This window comes from Oncorhynchus kisutch, linkage group LG30, assembly GCF_002021735.2.
Source record: "Oncorhynchus kisutch isolate 150728-3 linkage group LG30, Okis_V2, whole genome shotgun sequence".
Classification (NCBI taxonomy): Eukaryota; Metazoa; Chordata; class Actinopteri; order Salmoniformes; family Salmonidae; genus Oncorhynchus; species Oncorhynchus kisutch.
The window spans coordinates 2,531,092-2,549,684 of record NC_034203.2 but is presented as its reverse complement, the minus strand read 5'-3'; the positions used below and the strand labels follow the sequence as shown (position 1 = coordinate 2,549,684).

Sequence of the window (18,593 nt, the reverse complement as noted above, 5' to 3'; positions counted from 1 at the left end):
TGGCATGGCGCGTGGTGAACTTAGGCTTGTGTGCGGATGCTTGGCCATGGAAACATTTCATGAAGTTTCCAACAGTTATTGTGCTGATGTTGCTTCCAAAGGCAGTTTCAAACCCTAGTGAGTTGCAACCAAGGACGGATGATTTTTACGCACTTCAGCTCTCGGCGGTCCCGGTCTGTGAGCTTGTGTGGCCTGCCACTTCGTGGCTGAGCCTTTGCTGCTCCTAGAAGTTTCCACTTCACAATAACAGTACTTACAGTTGACCGGGGCAGGACAAATGTTTCAAACTGACATGTTGGAAAGGTGACATCCTATGACTGTGTTGAAAGTCACTGAGCTCTTCAGTAAGGCCTTTCTACTGCCTATGTTTGTCTATGGAGATTGCATGGTTGTGTGGTTGACTTTATACACCTGTCAGCAATGTGTGTGTGGCTGAAATAGTTGACAGTGCATGACTGCGCAAAAATCAAGCCGTGAGGTCGAAGGAGTTGTCCGTAGAGCTCCGAGACAGGATCGTGTCGATGCACAGCTCTGAGAAAGGGTAAAAACAAATGTCTGCAGCATTGAAGGGCCCCAAGATCAGTGGCCTCTTCCATTCTTAACTGGATGAACTTTGGAAACACCGAGACGCTCCCTAGAGCTGGCCGCCCAGCCAAACTGAGCAATTGGGGGAGAAGGGCCTTGGTCAGGGAGATGATTAAGAACCTGATGGTAACTCTGACAGAGCTCTAGAGTTCCTTTGTGGAGATGGGAAAACCTTCCAGAAGGACAACCAACTCTGCAGCACTCCACCAATCAGGCCTTTGTGGTAGAGTGGCCAGACAGAAGCCACTACTCCAGTAAAAAGCACATGACAGCCTATTTGCCAAGAGGTGCCTAAAGGACTGTCAGACCATGGCCTGAATGGCAAGTTTCACATCTGGAGGAAACCTGGCACCATCCCTATGGTGAAGCATGGCGGTGGCAGCATCATGCTGTGGGGATGTCTTTCAGTGGCAGGGACTGGGAGACTAGCTAGAATCAAGGCAAAGATGAACGGCGCAAAGTACAGAGATTCTTGATAAAAACCTGCTCCAGAGATCTCAGGTCCTCAGACTGGGGTGACGGTTCACCTTCCAAAAGGACGATGACCCGAAGCACACAGCCAAGACAATGCAGGAGGCTTGGGGACAAGTCTTTGACTGTCCTTGAGTGGCCCAGCCAGAGGCCAGACTTGAACCTGATCGAACATCTCTGGAAAGACCTGAAAATAGCTGTGCAGCGACGCCTACCTGACAGAGCTTGATAGGATCTGCACAGAAGAATGGGAGAAACTCCCCAAATACCGGTGTGCCAAGCTTGTAGCATCATACCCAAGAAGACTCGAGGCTGCCAAAGGTGCATCAACAAAGTAAAGGGTCTGAATACTTATATTTAAAGTTTTTAATATACTGAGACTGAGGAAGAGAATGATAACCAAGAAAACATGTAGGCTAATTAACCTACCGTAGCAAAAATATTTGTTTAGTCCATGAGGAAAAAGTACAATTTGAGTCTTGTCTTAATCTCATTTGCAGCTTAATTTTGTCAATCTATTGGTTAAAGGTGTGTATCCAAAAATCACATTCCCATAACTATATGCATGTTTGTGGCATTGTTTTGTCGTATTCCAATCAAAACAATGTGAGAATAGTCTATCTACAGTGAGTGCTACACACACACATCACCTCACTATACACTATTAATGAACACAGTGATTACTTGATCTCTCTAAAGCACACCACAGGTCTTTGTTACAGGTGAGGCATTTGCGCGCAAAATTATATTATCGCTCGCTTTCTCTCCCAATTTTTTTAAAGTTCAATTTGCTTTATTGGCATGATGTAACAATGTATGTATTGCCAAAGCTTACTTTGGAGGCTTACAATATTAACATAATCAATATTGTCAACGGCACGAGTAACAGCAATAACCAAAGGTCAAAATAAGTATGGAGGACATGTGCAGGTATGTTGGTCTGTCAGACACTGTCCCTCAACTTATGGCAGGCAGCAATGTAGTGCGCTGCCAACCCACAGCTGTCTGCGTCCTCCCCCAACAGGACGGGTAACCTATCCTCATCAGAGAGGTCTGAGGAAATGGCACTCTTAATTGTTTTATATTTTTAGGCTCTGCTGTTGTGCAGTGGTTGCACAGCCTTTCCTCTAAATATCTAGCCATGGTGTACTGTCAATTTAGGGCCAGATAGCACTGCGCTTGTGTTTCCCTATAAGTAATGTAAACTCAGCAAAAAAAGAAACATCTTCTCACTGTCAACTGCGTTTATTTGCCGCAAACTTAACGTATAAATATTTGTATGAACATAAGATTCAACAACTGAGACAAACTGAACAAGTTCCACAGACATGTGACGAACAGAAATTGAATGTGTCCCTGAACAGGAGGGGGGAGGGGGTTAATCAACACTAAGTCATTATTTGGTGTGGCCATCAGCTGCATCACCAGATTTGACAGTTCTTGCTATGAGATGTTACCCCACTCTTCCACCAAGGCACCTACCTGCAAGTTCCCAGACATTTCTGAGGGAATGGCCCTAGTCCTCACCCTCCGATCAAACAGGTCCCAGACATGCTCAATGGGATTGGGATCTGGGCTATTCGCTGGCCATGGCAGAACACTGACATTCCTGTCATGCAGGAAATCATGCACAGAACAAGCAGAATGGCTAGTGGTATTGTCAGGATGAGCCTGCAGGAAGGGTACCACATGAGGGGGAGGATGTATTCCCTGTAGTGCACAGCGTTGAGATTGCTTGCAATGATGACAAGCTCAGTCAGATGATGCTGTGACTCACCGCCCCAGACCGTAACGAACCCTCCACCTCCAAATTGATCCCGCTCCAGAGTACAGCCCTCTGTGTAATGCTCATTCCTTCAACGATAAACGCGAATCTGACCATCACCCCTGGTGAGACACAACCGCGACTTGTCAGTGAAGAGCACTTCTTGCCAGTCCTGTCTGGTCCAGCGATGGTGGATTTGTGCCTATAGGAGACGTTGTTGCCGGTGATGTCTGAGGACCTGCCCAACAGGCCTACAAGCCAGTCCAGCTTCTCTCAGCCTATTGAGGACAGTCTGAGCACAGATGGACGGATTGTGCGTTCCTTGTGTAACTCGGGCAGTTGCCATCCTGTACCTGTCCCGCAGGTGTGATGTTCGGATGTACCAATCCTGTGCAGGTGTTACACGTGGTCTGCCACTGCGAGGATGATCAGCTGTCTGTCCTGTCTCCCTGTAATGCTGTCTTAAGCGTCTCACAGTAGGCAATGTATTACCTTGGCCACATCTGCAGTCCTCATGCCTCCTTGCAGCATGTCTAAGGGATGTTCACGCAGATGAGCAGGGACCCTGGGTATCTTTCTTTTGGTGTTTTTCAGACTCCGTAGAAAGGCCTCTATGGTCCTAACTGTGACCTTAATTGCCTACCGTCTGTAAGCTGTTAATTAATGACCGTTCCACAGGTGCATGTTCATTAATTGTTTATTGAACAAGCAGTGTTTTTAAACCATTTTTACAGTGAAGATATGTGACGTTATTTGAATTCGTAAAAATTATCTTTGAAAGACCGGGTCCTGAAAAGGGACTTTATTTTTTGCGGTGTTTTGTTTTGACTGCGTTTGTCGTTTTTGATCTGATTGGATGTTTTTGTCCTTAGGCTTCAGTGTGTTAGAGGTTTGAACTCAGGACCAGGTAGATGAGGGGACTTATTTACAATGACAGTCTACCGGGGAACAGTGGGTTAACTGCGTTGTTCAGGGGCAGAGCGACAGATTTTTACCGTGTCAGCTCGGGGATTCGATCCAGCAACCTTTCGGTTACTGGCCCAACGCTCTAACCACTTGGCTACCTGCCGCCCCATTGCAGGGTGTGGTAATGATATGAGAGGGGGTCACTGTTTTTTTAGATGTTTCCGAAACTTAATTGCTCTTCTTTGAGTTTGTATTATTAGTGGATATTGACCTAATTCTGCCCTGCATGCATTTTGTAGTTTTCCTTTGGACATGTAGGAGAATGGTACAGAACTCTGCATGCAGGGTTTCAACGGGGTGTTTGTCCCATTGGGTGAAATCTTGTTTTGCAAGTTGACACCACACCTCGTGCACCAATTTTGATGCTGCACGTATTACCAGTATACATTGATTAAATTATGTAATGTTTTACCCCCTACACCACTCTCAATAACTTTGTAGAACAATCCTGTATGCCAAATATAATTTAATGCTTTTTGGATGTTGATAAAGCAAGCATTTATTTTGGTGGACATGTTTTATCTTTCAAAGTGTGTAGGGTGTAAAATATGATCAGTTGTGAAGTTTTGGTATGAATCCATTTGGGCTTTTACTCAAGACATTGTTCTTATTAAGGAAGTTTATAACTCTTAATACTATAGCAAACCTTCCCCAGTTTACTGTTCACACAAATGCCAAATTTGTCTCTGTTCTAAACCTGTTGCGACGAGCAATCCCGTATCCGGGAGCGCAATTATAGCCTCAAGCTCATTACCATAACGCAACGTTAACTATTCATGAAAATTGCAAATGAAATAAATATATTGGCTCACAAGCTTAGCCTTTTGTTAACAACACTGTCATCTCAGATTTTCAAAAAATGCTTTTCAACCATAGCTACACAAGCGTTGTGTAAGAGTATTGATAGCATTAAGTCTAGCATTCAGCAGGCAACAATTTCACAAAAACAAGAAAAGCATTTACCTTTGAAGAACTTGAAGAGTTTTTCCAAAAATATTATTTGTGTAGGAGAAATCGCTCTGTTTTGTTCATCACGTTTGGCTAAGAAAAAAAACAGAAAATTCAGTCATTACAACGCAAAGTTTTTTCCAAATTAACTCCATAATATCGACAAACATGGCAAACTTTGTTAAAATCTATCCTCAAGGTGTTTTTCACATATCTATTCGATGATAAATCACTCCTGGCAGTTTGGTTTCTCCTTTGTTCAAAATGGAAAAATGCACGCACCTGGAGATTACGCAATAGTTTTGACGGAGGACACCGAGCGGACACCTGGTAAATGTAGTCTCTTATGGTCAATTTTCCAATGATATGCCTACAAATACGTCAATGCTGCAAACACCTTGGGGAAACGACAGTGTAGGCTCATTCCTTGCGCATTCACAGCCATATAAGGAGACATTGGAACACAGCGCATTCAAAATCTGGCTCACTTCCTGTATGAAATTTCATCTTGGTTTCCCCTGTAGCATTAGTTCTGTGGCACTCACAGACAATATCTTTGCAGTTTTGGAAACGTCAGTGTTTTCTTTCCAAAGCTGTCAATTATATGCATAGTCGCATCTTTTCGTGACAATCTTGTTTAAAATGGGAACGTTTTTCATCCAAAAATGAAATACTGCCCCCAGAGGTTCTAGAGGTTAAAGATTGGGGTTATGAGTCCTTGATTTCAGGGAAATAACCTACACTTGATCAAATTAAACAGTTTTTAATAAAGCCAATAGACATTTTGCACTAGTGAATTTGAGCATCTCATTTAGGGTGCCATCAGGTCCGCATGCTTTTTTAAATTTGAGAGCCTGAAGTTTCTTAGAGCTCCTAGTCAGTAATTGGGGAGTCCATTGGATTTTGATTGTCCTTTTTTATAGCCTTTTCTAATCCATTCAACTTCTCGTGAATTTGGCGTTCTGCGTTTGTCAATTTGAACGGTGTTGTAGAGTTTTAAAATGGGTTGTCCATATGTCCATTTTGTATTGCTAATTCCCCTTTTTTTGTGGGGGGGGGGGGGGGTTCTAATTTAGCCAGAAGTTGTTTTGTTTATGGACTCCTCAATTAGTGTCCAGCTGCTTGCTGTTGTACTGTGCTTTTTTGTGTACGTTAATAGTTTTTAATGTCTCACAGTAATGAAGGTGTAATTCACCATTTTTTGGGGGGGTTTCTGTGCTTTGGTTTGATAGTGTTCTGGTATTTTTTTTTCCCCCTCCTTTATTTTACAACTTGCATAAAACTAGCTGTCATCTGGTCTTTTTTGTTTTGTTTATTTATCAATTTCTGTTTTGCTGATTTTGTTTTTTTGCCTGAATATATGTATGCATTTCTGTTGTACAGTTTACTGGACTGTGAATGTGTGGTTGTTTCCAAGTCTGTTCTCTTGAGCAACAAGGTCATTTGGCTGTGATCAGACAGAGGTGTTAGTGGATTGACAGTGAATGAGCTGAGAGAGAAAGGGTCAATGTCTGTAATCGTATATTGTCTACTGTACTGTGTCCAAGAGGTGAGCAGTAGGTGAATCTCCCCAAAGAGTCTCCCCATAATCTACCATTGACAAAGTACAAAGCTGCAACAGATTCCTTTCTGTGTTTGTTGATGGTGCTGTCACTGTTGTTTCTATGGGGGAGATGAAGACTGTTAGAAACAGTATGGCCTGTAATAAAGCTGTCCCCTCGTGTGGTCGTTAGATCAGGTAATGTTCCTGTGCACGCATTTGTGTCCCCACAGATGAGCACATTTCCCTGCGCCTGGAAATGGCACGTCTCTTCCTCAAGGGTGGGGAAGATCTCCTCTGAATATTATGGGGATATATACACTGCTCAAAAAAATAAAGGGAACACTAAAATAACACATCCTAGATCTGAATGAATGAAATATTCTTATTACATACTTTTTTCTTTACATACATTGAATGTGCTGACAACAAAATCACACAAATGATCAATGGAAATCAAATGTATCAACCCATGGAGGTCTGGATTTGGAGTCACACAAAATTTTAAGTGGAAAACTACACTACAGGCTGATCAAACTTTGATGTAATGTCCTTAAAACAAGTCAAAATGAGGCTCAGTAGTGTGTGTGTGTCCTCCACGTGCCTGTATGACCTCCCTACAACGCCTGGGCATGCTCCTGATGAGGTGGGGGGTGGTCTCCTGAGGGATCTCTTCCCAGACCTGGACTAAAGCATCTGCCAACTCCTGGACAGTCTGTGGTGCAATGTGGTGTTGGTGGATGTCCCAGATGTGCTCAATTGGATTCAGGTCTGGGGAACGGGACGGGCCAGTCCATAGCATCAATGCCTTCCTCTTGCAGGAACTGCTGACACACTCCAGTACATGAGGTCTAGCATTGTCTTGCATTAGGAGGAACCCAAGGCCAACCGCACCAGCATATGGTCTCACAAGGGGTCTGAGGATCTCATCTCGGTACCTAATGGCATTCTGGCGAGCACATGGAGGGCTGTGCGCCCCCCCCCCCCCCCCCCCAAAGAAATGCCACCCCACACCATGACTGACCCAATGCCAAACCGGTCATGCTGGAGGATGTAGCAGGCAGCAGAACGTTCTCCACAGCGTCTCCAGACTCTGTCACGTGCTCAGTGTGAACCTGCTTTCATCTGTGAAGAGCACAGGGCGCCAGTGGCGAATTTGCCAAACTTGGTGTTCTCTACCAGTTTCTACACTGACCCTTTGACCTTTAAAAAAAATAGTAACTCACACACAAACTTCTCAGGCTTTTCAATCTATGATTTGAACTGATATCTTGTTCATGGGGCGGCAGGTAGCCAAGTGGTTAGAGCATTGGACTAGTAACCGAAAGGTTGCAAGATCAAATCGCCGAGCTGACAAGGTAAAAATCTGTCGTTCTGCCCCTGAACAAGGCAGTTAACCCACTGTTCCTAGGCCGTTATTGAAAATAAGATTTTTTTTCTTAACTGACTTGCCTAGTTAAATAAAGGTAAAAGAGTAAATATTACATATTTTTTATGTCTCCAAAGTAACATTTTGACTGGTTGCTCACCTACATTGCCAATGCCGCAAACACAGTTGTTAGAAAAATGCATGCCAATCATGGATAACATGGCAAGTCTCATATCTGAATGTTGGAATATTGAAAATGTTTGGTATTTTTAAGAATGAATTGAATCTATGACAAGTTAACTCGATATATCTTTTTTTTTTGTCTTCATAGGTGAATGGAGGAATCGAGACGCGGCTCGATAAGGAGGTCTTACACTATGACTACCACGCCTCATTCTTCGACATATTTGTAAGTCTGTTATGCTGCATCTTTGCTCAGAGTACAGTGCTCATTTGGTATCCAGATCAGGCAGAAATTATGACGTAAATTGCGACTGAATATTCCCTAGCTCCTGGCTGTGTTACGGTTTGCAGCCCTAATCTTGGCCTATGCTGTTTGTAAACTGCGTCACTGGTGGGCCATAGCGGTAGGTGAACCATCCTATGACTCAAACACATTTTCACATTTGCTACTCTTGAGGATGCTGTTTCCCCTGTGCAGGTCCTGTTTTACATGTTCATTGTGCCTGTTTTCAGTCGAGCAATGAATTGAATAGACAGTAATTGCATGGCAACACATTTTCTTTTCGTGATTTCATTTTTACTGATGTAATGTATTTAATGCCAACTACAAGTAGTAACTGTTTTCTGATCGGTCTTTCCATCACAGATAACCACAGCAACCACAAGTGCTTTCCTGATTGCAAAAGTCATTTTATCAAAGGTATGCATTTATTAAAGTACATCTGATGTAATTTTAACAAGAGGAATGAAAATATATTTCATAATTTGAATACAATAGGAGGGATATGCATCTTCTCTCTGACATAGTTGAAGGGTGGTAAGATGTTTTTGATTTTTCATGTTTGGATTGGGAATAAAATAATTTAAGCATTACTGTAGGACTTGGTGTTGGTACAGTGGTTCCTCCTTTAAAAGATGTGAGCTTATGCCGCGGGACTTAGAGGTACCCAGCGTCACGGCTTCATTGCTCCAGACCACCACAAGGGGGAGTTAGGGCACTCATTATGCATTTGGATCCCAAGGTTTTTATGACTTCATATTAATGAGGAATTTCACGCGAGCCACCCGTCCCTGGTGAATTTCTTCAGCAAAGTTGGCTGACATTACGGGGGAAGCAGATGTAAGTAGTTATAACGTCATAAGTTAAGCAAAAAATGTACAATTAAGAGAAATGGTAGTTAATGTAGAGACAAACGATTGTGCTTATTCTTTTGTCAAAGTAAATTTATGAAAATCGCTATTTAGCAATTTTGGTGTCATATTTTGGTGTCATATCTAATACCAGGTGTATCAAACTCCATTCTTTGAATGATGCTGTGTCTGCATGTATGTATTACAATTATACACTTCAACAGTGTTTACCGCTCCTGGGACGTCAATGATTACGCAGTGTAACTATGAAATAGACTAGAAACATGATTTAAGTAAAGGCTGATTTTGTAATTCATATATACAGAATAAAAAACAGCACAACCACCAGCATGCTGAATGACGCATTGGAGGAAGCGAGGAATTATATTGGAGTAACAATCCAGGCTATTTGCTCTGAGAACTGCATAATAATGTAATGAAACAAGCAGGGAGCAGGTTTCGAACCCTCAACATTCTAGCCCGAAGTCCAGTACGCTATCAACTGTGCCCAAATATATTAATTGGGGTTGGGGCCGACTGTGGCTAAAAACACTCAAGGGGAGAAAGTATTAGTTTTTCACAGGCATAGCAGGATGGGCTATTTAGCTGAACAATAGACTATTCAACCTTTTGAACTAAATTGTCTAATAGCTGAGCCAATATGCAACAAGTCATTAGGATCTACCTTTCCACATCTACCTACACACAGTTAATGTTCTGGGGGAAAAAATGTGTGTCATTGGTCCCGAGTGGTGCAGCGGTCTAAGGCACCGCATCTCAGTGCAAGAGGCTTTTTCTACTGTCCCTGGTTTGAATTCAGGGTGTATCACATCCGACCGTGATTGGGAGTGCCATAGAGCGCACAATTGGCCCAGCGTCATCTGGGTTTGGCCGGGGTAGGCCGTCATTGTAAATAAGAACTGGTTCTTACCTGACTTGTCTAGTTAAATATAGGTTCAATTTTAAAAAACTGGCCGCAACCGCAGCGCAATCAATAGGAGGTGAATAGTGGCTGGTGCTGAAAATATAGCAAACTTGTTGGTGTGCAATTGTTGCACACCAACAGATGGAGAAAACAGTCGAGCAATTCATTTCAACAATAATCTTCAATTAAGCCCTCTTGTTGTTTGTAGTCTATTTCTTCGGAGCCTAGACCTATATAAAATCACTTAGCCTACCTCAGCCAGTTATGAAGCTTAACAGCCTAATAGAAGTAGGATTTTTTTTTTTTAAGGGGCCTACTTACAATTGCAACTGGTCAAAAATGTGGCATATTAGCATTTAAAAAAGACTTCACTTTCAAACTAAAACAATGTAACTAATAATTAAAAGCACACATTTGTAAATCCCAAACTCTAAAAACAATTGGAAAGGTAGATACAAAACATGTGACATTTGTGGTTACAATAAAGAATGTAGCCCATCATGCAAATGTTTCCTATTAGCAGGACAATAACTTTCTATAGCCCGGCTACTGTCCCTCAACTTGCAATGTATTTGATGCTTAAGTACTGTAAAGTGTTATATTTCTAACTCAAAACACAATTTCTTCATCAACATCTTTATGCTTTCGTTAATCTTCTTGATCTTCTTTTTTTCCTGTAGCAATTTTGAGCAAATTGCTCAAGGGCCATGGTTGATTAGTCTGTGAAGATGACGTTTATTGAATGTCTCGCCAGCCTTGATCCATGCCGGGGCTTGCACGACGCAAAGTTCTTTGTTTGTCAGACGAGTTATTGGAATCATTGACTCACTCACGTGTTGAAAAGGGCGAGGAACAATCAATGCCAGGCACACCAGTGAGCTCTGGAACTCCACCTCCGACAGGCAGAGTCAACATACGTGATGGCTTCGTCAGGTCTTTGGTTCACACTGACATTTCCATTCCTCTTCTGACAACAGAACTTGACCAACTGCTTACCAGGCACAGCAAGGGCCGCCTGGACCGTTATGCTGTTCTGCCATTCCAAGGATGTGTAACCGAAGAGATGCCCGAGTGGGCACCGCTGTGCATGTCTATTTCAGCACCATTTCGCACTGCTCTGAGACAAGCATGGAGAAATGAAAATGTTCCAATATTCTTAAGATATGTGATGTCTGCTTTCTCCAGAAATCTAATGGAAAATGCCCCTTTAGATATTAATATAGTGTCCTCCAATCCTCTTAAGTGCAATTATTGTTGGAGAGTCAAATCATTGAAAATAATATTTGTAGATATACCGGTAAGTGGTGTAGGTCTTATTTATTTAAAGAGCATATTGAAGTTAGAAGCCTACAACTATTTTAGCACTGTTTTGCGTTGCTCTGAGACAAGCCTACTCCTTCCTCCCCATCGGCGATTTGAACCCCGGTCTCGTCTGCACGACATAAGGATTATTTAGCTAAATAGCCCAGTACTGTACTGCCGACCGCCATGTTGTACAGCGCCATATTTTCCATTCCAGCAGGTACCAGTCAAAAGTTTGGATACACCTACTCATTCCAGGATTTTTCTATATTTGTACTATTTTCTACATTGTAGAATAATAGTGAAGACATCACAACTATGAAATAACACATGTAATCAGTTAAGAACAAATTCTTATTTACAAGGACAGTACACAGCTTGTTCTCCCTTATGTAAGAAATTAGGCACTTTCCCATGTTTACTAAAGTATCTATTGTAGACTGCACAGTAGCCAAATAAACACATTTTGTAATAAAATAATGATAAATACTCTTTCAAAATGCAGATGTTATTTACTTATGGATCCATAATGAATTACTATGGGAATAAATATCACTGATTTACAGAAATATTGGAGCAAAGTTGAAGGCAAAAAAAATTCATCCTGTAGCCTACTCCCGACCGTCACGTTGTACAGCGCCATATTTTCCATTCCATCCTAACGGAAACCCTGAGGGTTATTATTTTTTTCTCTGAATAGGAACGCCATAATATTAATCAAATGAATTAAGCAATTTTTTAAAATCAATCCCATATACTATGTTATTACAAAAAAGGTTTTAAATTCTCTGGTAATGCCATTACGGAATACTATCAAATGCTTCTCAAAGATGCCCTCTGATGGTCAAACTAGCAATAATTTGCAGTAACAGAAAAAATGTCTGACAATTAAATGACGTGCCACAGACTGCTGCGGCAGCACGCAAGGTGTGCCGCAGTATGACGCAACTTTTAAAGGAGGAATCGCTGTACATGTTTAGTGTCTGTGCATGTCAGTTTTTTTGTCAGTATGCAAGTAACAACATACGTTTGCTTATGTGTGTTTTGCTATATGAACTAAGAGCAAATTCGTTTTTTGTGTGTGCATGTTCCAGCTCCTTTCCCAGGGGGCCTTTGGGTACCTGCTGCCCATCATCTCTTTCATCCTGGCCTGGATTGAGACGTGGCTACTAGACTTTAAGGTTCTACCTCAGGAGGCTGACGATGAGAACAGTGAGTATGGGAAACTCTCCTGAGGTGTACATCCGTTCACTACTTCCCACAAATCTAAAAGCATTGGATTGGTGGAGGTATGGGCTAGAGGGAGTCTTCACCAGATATTTCAACAAATAAGTAAATGAAGGGAAAGGAAAGTGAACAAGTACACACTTTGGGAGGAAGAGATAATTGGGACGGAGCCCTAGACAGTCTTCTAAATTGACTTATTTTGATTCATACTCACAGTTTACAGAAACGGAAGAAATACAGATTTTAAATCATAATGTAATATAAAAAGACAAATGGGTTACATATCCTTTTGTCTTGATTGGAGTCATTTGTATTGTTAAAAGCTCAAATTATTGTAGTGGGTCTCTTTTGAAAAACAAACGTGCAATTGTGCTTGCTGCCACAGTGTTTTCCTTCACCGCATTCAGCAAAACATGACCGCATCTGTATATACAGTGCGTCCGGAAAATATTCAGAATCATTCACTTTTCCCAAAAATTGTGTTACGGTACAGCCTTAAAATGTATTAAATACATTTCTTTCCTCATCAATCTACACAAAATACCCCATAATGACAAAGCGGAAAACAGGTAATTCAGACCCTTTGCTTTGAGACTTGAAATTGAGCTCCGGTGCATTCTGTTTCCATTGATCATCCTTGATGTTTATACAAATTGATTGGCATCCACCTGTGGTAAATTCAATTGATTGGACTTGATTTGGAAAGGCACAAACCGTGTCTAAGGTTCCACGGTTGACAGTTCATGTCAGAGCAAGAACCAAGCCATGAGGTCGAAGGATTTTGTGTTACAGCCTGAATTCAAAATGGTTTACGTTTTTTTTTCTCACCCATCTACACACAGTACCCCATAATATCAAAACATGTTTCAAGAAATGTACATTACTTCTAATTTTAATAAGTATTCACACCCCTGAGTCGATGCATTTTAGAATTACCTTTGGCAGTGATTGCAGCTGTGAGTATTTCTGGGTAAATTTCATGACAGCCTTTCTAAATTCTTGCCATAGCTTTTCAAGATGATTTTAAGTCAACTAACTAGGCCAATCGGGAACATTCAATGTTGTCTTGGTAAGCAAGTCAGGTGTATTTTTGGCCTTGTATTTTAGGTTATTGTCCTGCTGAAAGGTGAATTTGTCTGTTGGAAAGCAGACTGAATGAGATTTTCCTCTAGGATTCTGCCTGTGCATAGCTCTATTCTGTTTGTTTACTCCTGAACTTATTTAGGCTTGCCATAACAAAGGGGCTGAAGACATTTCAGCTTTTAATTTTTAGTTGATTTGTACAGATTTCAAAAAACAATTCCACTTTGACATTATTGGTGGTTTGTGTTTAAGCCAGTGACACAATCGCAACACATTTTTATACAGGGTATAACACAACAAAATGGGGAGAGAGTCAAGATTCGTGAATAATTTCTGAAGGCACTGTACAAGTGATACTATGTTACAGTGACACTTATGTGTCATTGTTTTCATCCCATCAGGATTTCTTTCTATAATGGACGTCCCTGAAAGGACCCCCTTCGTGCAACCAGGACCACTTTCAGATGGGCAGTTCTACTCCCCACCCGAGTCTGTGGCAGGTGAGAAAGATTCACACAAAGGTTTGAGTTGAAATTTTACAGGCCTGTTTGTGGATTGTTTTCCATAGAGAATGTTGTAGCTGTTTAAACTGGGTTTAATCTCTGTGTGGGATTCACAGTGTATAAGTAAGTGTCTTTTAAACAAAATTAATGAGAAATTTTGTTTTGGCACCAACGACTGGTATGACAAATATTGGAGAAGCGACCAAGACAGTATGAAGTGTCATCAGAATATATATTTTTTTCTCATATCCGTATACTCTGTCACCGCATGGTGATATTGTCATTTTCAAATCCATTTATTGCACAGCTTATTTACGCTATTTCCTATGTCTGTGTTTTGTAATTTTCTTAGATCTATTTGACTTTTTGGTGTTGCTCTTGCTCCGTTTGTAGACTCTGATGAGGAGCTGTTGGATGATAAACATGACCCGGAGAAGGCTCTTATTTAGCAGGTAACTATACTGTCGTTACCACTCAAACTAATGAGGCGGGTAACTGAATAAAATCAAAATAGTCTTGGTGTTTAGAATGGTGCCTATAACAGGTAGGATTTATTTATATCATTATAAATAAGCATTTATAACATTCAAGTGTTATGGATGTTACATTTGCACGCAATCACAACTTTAATCTCTCAGAGAATGGACAAACAAAATAGAAATGGACCTTTTGATGTGTCTATAGTACCATTTAGGGCAGTGGTATTCAAACTCAGCGGGGACCCCAGATCTAGTGACACAACCTTAAAATCTGTACATTTCGATTTTTACATCAACAAATAACCTTAAGAGATGAAAATGCAATGAATTTATCAAAATTAAAAGAAACAAGTAAAACATTTCTCTAAAATAGTATTTAGATATCTTTCTCAATTTTTGTATATGGTCCCATACAATCTGTACTCTAAATATTTTGTTCCCAAATTATTATTGTTATTTTATTTTTTGAAGTGACCCCACTGCAGTTCCCCCACACCCCGACTTTGAATGCCACTGCCTTAAGGCCTATGCATGCTTCCCAGCCGGAAGAGTTTGTGCATACACTGCTGTTAAAAGTTTGGGGTCACTTAGAAATGTCCTTGTTTTTGAAAGTGCCTACACACAATCTCAAACAGAGAGCAAACGTAGGTCATTCAAGTAGATACTCTTATCCTGACTCACAGTAAACGCACTGAGAAACAGTACAGGATTTTTTTTGTAGACAATTCTAACACTTACATCATAACGGATCTCAATCAATAACGCCAAGCAACCACACAGACTTAAGACTGGTCTTCTCCTTAGTGAAAGCATCCACAGAATTATGCTTGTTTTTTTTGTCCATTAAAATAACATCAAATTGATCAGAAAAATACAGTGTAGACATTGTTAATGTTGTAAATGACTATTGTAACCGGAAACAGCAGATTTTTAAAAATGGAATATCTACATAAGCGTACAGAGGCCCATTATCAGCAACCATCACTCCTGTGGTACATTGTTAGCTAATTCAAGTTTATCATTTTAAAAGGCTAATTGATCATTAGAAAACCTTTATGTAATTATGTTAGCACAGCTGAAAACTGTTGTGCTGTTTAACCTGTTTGGGCGCATGAACCGCTAGCGGGACACCTACGACAACATCCAGTGAAATTGCAGAACGCGAAATTCAAAATGCAAAAATCGTAATATTAAACATTCATGAAAATACAGGTGTCATACATCATTTAAAAGCTTAACTTGTTAATCCAACCGCATTGTCAGATTTCAAATAGGCTTTACTGCGAAAGCATACCATGTGATTATCTGAGGACGGCGCCCCACATCAAATACTTTTTCAACCAGCACAGGCGTCACAAATGGCAATTAAATAAATCACTTACCTTTGTAAATCTTCCTCTGTTTGCAATCCCAAGGGTCCCAGCTACACAATGAATGGTAGTTTTGTTCGATAAAGTCCTTTGTATCCAAAGAAATCTGTTTAGTTGGCGCCAATGATCTCGTTCAACATTCATACAAACAAATCCAAAAAGTTACCGGTAAAGTTCATCCAAAGAAGTCAAACAATGTTTCTAATTAATCCTCAGGTACTCTAATATCTAAATAAACGATAATATTTAAGACGGAGAATAGTATGTTCAATAGGGAAGATAAATAACGAAGAGCGCGCACACCTCATTCACGCGCCAACAAGACAACTTTTATGAGACAACTGGAAACTACAACTACTCACTAATTAAAAAAAAAAAACAAGCCTGAAACTCTTTCGAAAGACTGTTTACATCTAGTGGAAGCCATAGGACCCAGATTGCAGTTCCTATCGATTTGTATTTCCCATAGGCTAGCATTGAAATGGCCTGTGACTTCAACCCCAAAAAAATCCAGATGGATTGTCCTCTGGTTTTTGCCTGCCATATCAGTTATGTTATACTCACAGACATTTATTTTAACAGTTTTAGAAACTTCAGTGTTTTCTATCCAATGCTACCAAGTATATGCATATCCTAGCTTCTGGGCCTGAGTAACAGGCAGTTTACTTTGGGCACATCAGTCATCTGAAATTCTGAAAAATAACCAGTATGCTAATAAAGTTAAAGAAGCTATACGACTGGCCTTCTTTAAACTAATTGAGTATCTGGAGCATCAGCAATTGTGGGTTCGATTACAGGCTCAAAATGGCCAGAAACAAATACTTTCTTCAAACTCGTCAGGCTATTTTCATTCTGAGAAATGAAGGCTATTCCATGTGAGAAATTGCCAAGAAACTGAAGATCTCGTACAATGCCATCTACTACTCCCTTCACAGAACAGAGCAAACTGTCTCTAACCAGAATAGAAAGTGGGAGGCCCTGGTGCACAACTGAGCAAGAGGACAAGTACATTAGTGTCTAGTTTGAGAAACAGACACCTCACAAGTCCTCAACTAGCAGCTTCATTGAATAGTACATGCTAAACACCTGTCTCAATGTCAACCGTGAAGAGGCGACTCAGGGATGCTGGCCTTCTAGGCAGAGTTGCAAAGAAAAGCCATTTCTCTGACTGGCCAATGAAAAGATTAAGATGGGCAAGAGGAACTCAAAAAGACTACTGTATTTCTGATCAATTTGATGTTATTATAATAGATAAAAGCTGTGCTTTTCTTTAAAAAACAAGGACATTTCTAAGTGACCCCAAGGTTTTGAACAGTAGTGTATATCATGATGACGTTTATGTGCATTTTGTACTTCAATAAGGTTTTTTCTCGGTTGTTTGTGGGGGGTGTACATTTCTTTTCTCAAGGCCAGCTGAAGTTTTGGAGCTGACATATATGCCCCTTGGTCTGAGATTTGTTAACGGTAGGGATTCTTCAATAAAATGTATCATTCAATGAGAGATGACTCATTTTCATGCACCTTTATTCATTGAGAAATACTGCACCAACCATCTTAGTTAGATGTAGAATTGCACGACTAAGATCTCATCGGTAAAAATGTTAAATTTAATGACAACTTAAATCTTTCTTAGATTAAATCTGACTTTTTAGGAATTGTATACTGGCTACGGCATCTCAAAATGGACAAATAGTATTATATGCTGCTTTTTTTTCTCATTTTTCAAGAGAAGGTATTTAAGGGAGTTTGAGCACACTCGTCCGGTTTGCCTTGTAGACTTCGGCTGGCCAAACTGAAGCATGCTGACGCCTTTAGGGGGAGTGTATATCGAAAAAAGTTAACTTCAAAAAATATTGGTATGTTGGAGAAATGAAGCAGTATGGATGCTACATTAAATAGACAAGCTTTTTGAACATATTAGCAAAAGTCTTAGGTCAAAACATGGCCGTTCTCAAGGAATTCTAAAACTATAATATAAAAAATATGGCCGTTTCCATGATTACTTTAGAGAGCAAAAACAACCGTTATGGATGTTAGTCTGAAATCATGAAATCTATCATGTCATTTGGAGTGTTTTTAAGGAGACAGCATAAGGCATAGTACCTGCATAATTAGTTAGCCTTAATAGTATACACAGCCAGGCACCACACTAATAGGTTAACCAGTTGATTGTAGACCCAAAGATTTTTAAAAAAATTAAAAAATGTATTTGAAATCTGATATATTGTAACGCAAATGAGGCATTTGCCTGTACTGCCAATCCACTTTCTGGACACTGGATGAAGCCTGTATATTTTGGGGGGCTCATTTGAAAAAGACACTCCAGGACTATTCAGTTTGTTGATTAGCACTTATCTTTAGATCTAAAAAAAACTTGTACTGCCATGTATGAGATCAATTTCAGCATACGTTTTCCAAGATCTTACCTAGAACACATTTTCAAGATATCAACAATTGCGTCACTAAAAGTATGAAGAATATATTTCAGAACAAGCACATAAAATGTGGTGAATGCACAAGCTTCTGAAGCTAAGATATGATAATTCAATATCCATCACAACCATTATGGATCTCATAATGCTAAAAATGGATACGAAATTTCAAGAGAAACCAATTCCAGACAATATAAAATGATGGTGGTGATGATGAAAGTTGGCTTTACAGACAGTTTCAAGATCAGATGTAAGGTGCATGTTTTACAAAAACTTTTCCTAGAAAACGTGATGTACAGTTGACGTCGGAAGTT

General features: G+C 40.3%; 1 protein-coding gene across 8 annotated transcripts in view; it reads left to right on the top strand.

Moving 5' to 3' along the window:
- stard3nl (STARD3 N-terminal like) overlaps window positions 1-18,593 on the top strand; it is a 39,728-nt gene that overhangs the window by 15,040 nt on the left and 6,095 nt on the right. For 3 of the 8 annotated variants that reach the window (XR_002252712.2, XR_002252713.2, XR_004206340.1), the window contains exons 3-9: window positions 7,976-8,053; window positions 8,154-8,231; window positions 8,474-8,527; window positions 12,280-12,397; window positions 13,897-13,995; window positions 14,392-14,450; window positions 17,256-17,311. Coding sequence is in view for 3 of the 8 variants with exons in the window: in XM_020466529.2 (XP_020322118.1) it covers window positions 7,976-8,053; window positions 8,154-8,231; window positions 8,474-8,527; window positions 12,280-12,397; window positions 13,897-13,995; window positions 14,392-14,447 (483 nt within the window). In the remaining 5 variants the exon portion in view is untranslated. The remainder of the gene's footprint in view (window positions 1-7,975; window positions 8,054-8,153; window positions 8,232-8,473; window positions 8,528-12,279; window positions 12,398-13,896; window positions 13,996-14,391; window positions 14,451-17,255; window positions 17,312-18,593) is intronic. The other 5 variants (XM_020466529.2, XM_020466531.2, XM_020466530.2 and 2 more) reach the window with 2 other exon arrangements.